The sequence below is a fragment of the Galeopterus variegatus genome, unplaced genomic scaffold, assembly GCF_000696425.1.
Source record: "Galeopterus variegatus unplaced genomic scaffold, G_variegatus-3.0.2 Scaffold9212, whole genome shotgun sequence".
In the NCBI taxonomy this organism is placed as follows: domain Eukaryota; kingdom Metazoa; phylum Chordata; class Mammalia; order Dermoptera; family Cynocephalidae; genus Galeopterus; species Galeopterus variegatus.
In genome coordinates, this window is record NW_007735323.1 from 43992 (window position 1) to 50478 (window position 6487).

At 41.6% G+C, this 6487-nt stretch overlaps 1 protein-coding gene across 1 annotated transcript in view; it reads right to left on the minus strand.

Moving 5' to 3' along the window:
• Window positions 1-229: 229 nt before the first annotated feature.
• METTL2B (methyltransferase like 2B) overlaps window positions 230-6487 on the minus strand; it is a 16758-nt gene continuing 10500 nt past the window's right edge. The window contains exons 6-9 of the mRNA XM_008593476.1: window positions 6040-6179; window positions 3242-3348; window positions 1629-1694; window positions 230-683 (exon numbers count right to left, since the gene is read on the minus strand). Of these exons, the coding sequence (XP_008591698.1) occupies window positions 529-683; window positions 1629-1694; window positions 3242-3348; window positions 6040-6179 (468 nt within the window). The 3' untranslated portion in view covers window positions 230-528. The remainder of the gene's footprint in view (window positions 684-1628; window positions 1695-3241; window positions 3349-6039; window positions 6180-6487) is intronic.

Here is a 6487-nt window from a genome sequence, read left to right on the forward strand (position 1 = left end):
AACAAGGATACACATTTTGATGCTGTTTCCAGGTACATTTTTGAGTCAGGAAAACATCCTAAGACAGATACAATTCTTCCCAATTTGCTTCCCCCATGACTTAATGAGAGCTTTACTCATCTTTGTATGTATCTGCTGCAATTGCCTCGCCCATGTATTTGAATTCCCAAATAATTTAATGCAACTTACGGTCAACTGACACATTATGTATAACACTTTCACATAGAAATAAATTCTCGATGTTTTAAAATTCTTATTTATATGAATAGTTGCAGTTATTAGTCACAAAATGGCAAGACAGAGACCTCAAAGTAATAAAGAACTTGAGAAAAGTACATATTAAAGGGCTTCACAGATATAAAAAACAATGGTTTGAATCATGATAAAAAGTAATTTTTCCTAGGTTCAAGGTTTGAGTCTGTCTGAATTCTTGAACTGTCCAACATTAACAAGACACCACTTACAGATATTCCTTTTAAAAATGCCTGAAACACAATGAGCTCACATGGTGTCAGGAGCAGGTGCCTCTCAGGCAGTGTTGGATGCAAGAGGCTTGCGATACTTGCACTGAATCCAAACTCGGTACATTGTCAGCTGTTTCCCTCGGTTCACTTGCAATCGGCGATCCACCAGGTTTTGAACCTTTTCCAGTCCGGCAGTAGTGAACAGTGTGTCCAGTTCATCTAGTTTGGAAAAGAGAGGAGGTCTACAAAGCTTCCCCTGAAGAAAAGGCATTTTGTTTACTACTTCCCATGGTAAACGGGGGCTTTAGCAGAGCCTTTTAGTTATAAATGTAGCACTGGCTTGGCAACAAAGTTCATGTTTACGGAGGGGAAACCAACAACCTGAGAAAGGCAGTCTGGAAGCCAGAGGCAGATCCTTATTAAGAGTCAGCTGATGGGGAGGAATTTTTAAGAAGATAAAAGCTATAGGCCAGGGCTTTAAAAAAATATTACTTTTGCAGCTGGCAGGTACAGGGATATGAACCCTTGACTTTGGTGTTACAAGGTTGTGTTCTAACTAACTGAGGTAACTGGCCAGCCCAGGGTTTTTTAAAAAACCTTTGATTTGTATTTGGCCTGCAGGGATCTATGTACAACATAAAATTATATGCAGAAATCTACATATATGTATGTAAAGCAATTTTTTAGGAGAGAGGTTTCATTACTTTAACCAAAGGCTCAAAGAAGTATGTGACCCAAGAAATGGCCCAGGATTGGAGTATTCATAAGGCACTGGTAGAGGAAGTTGGCGGACAGGGCAAGTAACAGGTGAGAGCAATTCTGGGTTATACCTGGAACACAGGAGCACTTAAAGCACTACCCAGTGCAGAGGGTGAACCTGGCTGAACTGGAGACAAGTCTTAGAAAACGGGCAGATTTCCCATTTTGGACAAAGTGAGAGAAAGGAAGAGCAAAGCAATGGACTGAAGGCACTGCACAAGCCAGAGCTGTCTGGGGACCAGTGAGTGGCTCAGTGGCTTAGGGGTGAAGTACGAGGGGTGGGGAACCTCAGGAAAAAGGCCACCTAAAAGATGGGAAGGGCCATATGACCTCCCTTCTGAAAGTACACTGAAGACCATCTAATCTCGTTTTCTTTCCAACAAAAAAAGATGAGTGTTTTCATACCTTGTGTGAAGAAGTAAACTCTGGTGCCATCACCTCTCACATAGAAATTTCCAGATAGACACTGACCTGCAGAGTGACATGGTAAAAATCAGAGAAAACTTCAAAGCATGTCTTTGAATTTCATTGCTAATCAAATGTGCATCGAGGTATCAATTTCCTGGGCCGAGAACATACTCCTTTCTTGGTCACACCTGGTACTCTGCATGAATCTGCAGTTTCTCTTCTATGGAGGAATGGTGCTTTGGAGAAGTGCAGCTCAATGGGACAATCAAACTTCAATGTCAGATAACATGTGATTCATAGCTCCTTGTTCTAGAATTCTGTTTGATGAAAACAACTTTACTTTTTGATTAAATTAATAGGACAAACTCTGTTAATGCCTTCCTTTCTGCTGCTAAACCTCCTGGCCTTGCCTCAATTTAACAACCTGGCATTTAATCATTCTACATCTTCCTGAATGTCAATACATTCACATATATGTATTTATTTTCCTCCAGCAACTGTTATACGCAAATCAAGTTTGAAATGCTCACCTGTACGTTGCTTTTCTCACTCAGTGAAACAGAAAGGAAATCCCTCCAAGGCCAGTGTTATGGGGTCTACCCAGGGGCCATGCACAACATCCCCCTATCCAGAGACAACTTTGTTTCCAAGATTTTGCTTATACATATATTATGTGCTGGTTCTTGAATAATTCCCCAAAAGACTGTTAGACTGAATAAATAATACCAGGGAGCTTTAAAAAATGCCATCATGATTCATATTTCTACCAGTAATGGAAGAGTGTACCTCCTCCTCTGAATTGGCCAGCAATAGTTTTAAGAAGTACCATCTCATTATTTTTATTTCCTTGACATTGTGTTTATTGACCACTTAGATAGGCTCTTCTGTGAACTGACTCTAAACATTCCTTGCCTGTTTTTTGGGTGGGTCATTGAGCTTTTCCTTATCAATTTCACGGTAGTCCCTTGAAGAGCATAGATATTAAGTCTTTATCTGTTATATGCACTGAAAAATATTTCTTCTCAATCTGTCACTTGTATTTTAACATTTTAATGGCATTTTTTGTCATACCACATTTAAAATTATTTATGTAATCAAATGTCTTTCTAAAAATAACTCTTCCAGGGCCAGCCTGTGGCTCACTTGGTAGAGTGCGGTGCTGATAACACCAAGGCCACGGGTTCGAATCCTATATAGGGATGGCCGGTTTGCTCACTGGCTGAGCATGGTGCTGACAACACCAAGCCAAGGGTTGAGATCCCCTTACAGGTCATCTTTAAAAAAAATAATAATAATAAAAATAAAAATAACTCTTCCAGGGCCGGCCCGGTGGCGCACTGGATAGTGTGCCGCTTGGGAAGCGCGGCGGCGCTCCTAAAAATAATAATAAAAATAAAAATAACTCTTCCAAAAGTAGCTGTCTTGGTTAAACAGACCTCAATATCTAGATTATACAAACCTCTTAAATTTTCTTCAAAAATATACTACCTTTGCCATATATTAAATGGCTTTATACATGGAGCTCAAATTCCACAGTCTCTATTCTGTTCCACTGATCTGTATGTTTGTTCTGATGGCAAACCATTGTTTTGATTATAGTGGCAAAATACCTTTTTTAAACCGAAGCTGGGCCATGTCATAGCGGCCATAATCTCGCAGAAGCATTATCCCTCCAGGCTTCAAAAGCCTACTCAGCCTGTTGATAGCCTTCTGCATCCTGTGGGGCAGCAGAAATGAAGATGAGGCCTCCTTAAGGACAGGTTCCTTTTCCCTGTAGCATATCCAAAAAAGCCAGTAGACTTCCTAACTCTGACACATCAACCCTGAAATCTTAGCTCTGCCCTTGTTTCAGTTGGACAGTGGGAAATGGATTACATGTTGGCTGCTTGCTTCCAACTATGGCCTCGATTCACTGCATTCAGCCTGAACAGTCCTGGGGACAACCTGTTTCTATCATAGGTTGGGGGTAGGTTCCATGCTCTCCATCTGGCTCACTTCTTCCTAGTCCTGGGATTGCTATCTCTGCCTTGTACTCCCCTGGCTTTTTGGATGCAGCCCTTACCATCCAATGTGAGAACTCTGAGGTGACTCCATCGGCCCTGAGCTCTTTCGATGCAGAGACTGTATCTTTCTGTTTGTTAAATGAAGACTTGGGCCGGCCTGTGGCTCACTCGGGAGAGTGCGGTGCTGATAACACCAAGGCCACAGTTTCGGATCCCATATAGGGAAGGCTGGTTTGCTCACTGGGTGAGCATGGTGCTGACAACACCAAGTCAAGGGTTAAGATCCCCTTACTGGTCATCTTTTAAAAAAAATAAAAAATAAATGAAGACTTGTCAAGAACTTATGATTTACATGGTGATACAATCAGTATGCAAATGAATACCACAGACAGAGGGCTTTACATGTACTACTGCACTTCCCATATGCAGCATTCTCCAAAAGTCTTGGTGCAGGTTTAAGTTTTCATGACTTCAGAAATTTAAATGTTACAAACTTACAAAAAACATTTCAAAGTTTATTTAAATTTTGAATAATAACATTTTACCTTTAATGTTTTGTTTGATTCATAGGTTTTTAGACAGTCTGTAGAATTTATGTTAATTCGTTTCTTTGTTTGTTTGTGTTTTTTTTTGGCAGGTGGCTGGTAAGGGGATCTGAACAGAAGTCTGTAGCACTTAAACTTCTGTTTAAAACCATGCCAGGCCTTTCGGGCTGTTCTTCAATATGCCTTTATTTCATATTCATGATATCCCTGTCAGGTGGCTGACTTTAACGCTGTTCTAGAGGAAATCACTCAAAGCCCCTGCCCTTTGGAGCCAGCACTGGGTCCTTGGACTCTCACCAGAATCTCACTTGCTGGTCTTTGTCGTCTTCAGACATGTGACCTTCAGGCTTTCTGACACCTGTTTACCTTGACCTCTAACACTTATTTGTTTTTATTTTAAAATGTGAATGTCTTTTGATTGGCTCTGATGTTCAGAGTGAATAGATGTCTGAAGTCTCTAAGAAGCTATTCAGATCCCATGGTTTGGGGAGTGTGGTTGCCCAGACCACCAGTATGTGCCAAGCCCCTGACCTCTGTCCTGACTCCCTAGAGTTAAACAATGCCAAGCCTTCTCTGGTGTTAGTTGATGGTGCCTGAATCTGTCAGCCACCATCTCTCTGACTGATTCTCCTTCCTAGAGAAAGTAGTTTCATAGGACTACTGGCTGCCTGATGCACAAGGTTTATTTATTTATTTTTTTAAAAGATGACCGGTAAGGGGATCTTAACCCTTGACTCAGTGTTGTCAGCACCACGCTCAGCCAGTGAGCTAACCGGCCATCCCTATATGGGATCCGAACCCGTGGCCTTGGTGTTATCAGCACCGCACTCTCCCGCGTGAGCGATGGGCCGGCCCCCTGATGTACAAGGTTTTAATGGTATCTTCTAGGGCACAGCATTCAACTTTCCTTTTATCTAAACCTGATTTTATGAAATTCTGTACTGCAGTTTCCAAAAAACATAAGTAGAGACCACCTTAAACTTCAATTTAAATTTTGTACTATTGGGGCCGGCCCGTGGCTCCCTCGGGAAAGTGTGCTGCTGATAACACCTAGGCCACGGGTTCGGATCCCATATAGGGAGGGCCGGTTAGCTCACTGGGTGAGCATGGTGCTGACAACGCCGAGTCAAGGGTTAAGATCCCCTTACCGGTCATCTTTTAAAATAAAAAAAAATAGGGCCGGCCCAGTGGTGCACCGCTACAGTGCGCCGCTTGGAAGTGGCGGCGCTCCCGCCGAGGGTTCGGATCCCACATACAGACCGGTTCCCGCTCACTGGCTGAACGAGGTGCGGGCGCAACACCAAGGGTTGCGATCCCGTTGCTGGTCCTGGTCTGGTACGGGCGCGACACTGAGAGTTGCGATCCGTTGCCGGACATGAAAAAAGACAAAAGACAAAAAAATAAATAAATAAAATAAATAAATAAATTTTGTACTATTAATAAGTGTGTTTTACATAAAGCATTTGAGAGGCCAATAATGAGATGTTATCTATCTGTCATCGTGCTGTGGCACCCATGGTTCTGAAACAGCATGCTATGAGACTATCAATAGGGAATTTCTCCACCTATTCATTAAAGATTGCTTCCCCATTCTTCATGAGTGTTAAACTGTACCAGTGAAAAATAGAACCAACCATTGCAGCCAGCAAGCCAAAGTTTTGAGGCTGAAACAGAAGTTGGACTTCAAGATAAATTTAGAAAAATGGTTGAGATGCTCATATCACTCAAGATGGTGTGGCTTCTTCCTGTCTATCAGAAAATAAATAAAACCCTTTCTTTTTAGGGACCAACTCTAATATCAACGTCCCTCACCAAAGCTTTATTTTTGTTATGCTCCTGCTTAAGGGACCTAAAACTTACTTGTTTGGATCAACTGCTGAAAGAACAAATATGAGAATGATGACATCAAGACTGTCCCTGGGCACTGGGTAACTTTGATCTTCATCACACAGATCGTGAACAAAGGCAAAACACCGAGTAGGATCATATTGTGAATTTGTCTGCAGATAGTTGGAAGAGATGAATGTGTTAGAAAATGTTAACGCAGCCTGGAGAGAAGCTTACCTTTCTTTAAATGTAACTGCTGCTACTTCCCACAGAGGAATACATTTCTAATCATTATAGCATATGTTTTTCCAGTGGGCATTCAAAGGTAAGAATCGGGAACAACCCAGGGAAGATCCTGTGGAATTTTAAGATGGAACATTCCAGATTCCCTTTTTATTCTTTATTCTGGTGTACTTTCTGCATTTCTTTCTTTTTTTTTTTTTTTTTTTTTTTTTTTTTTTTTCCGTGTCCGGCAACGGAT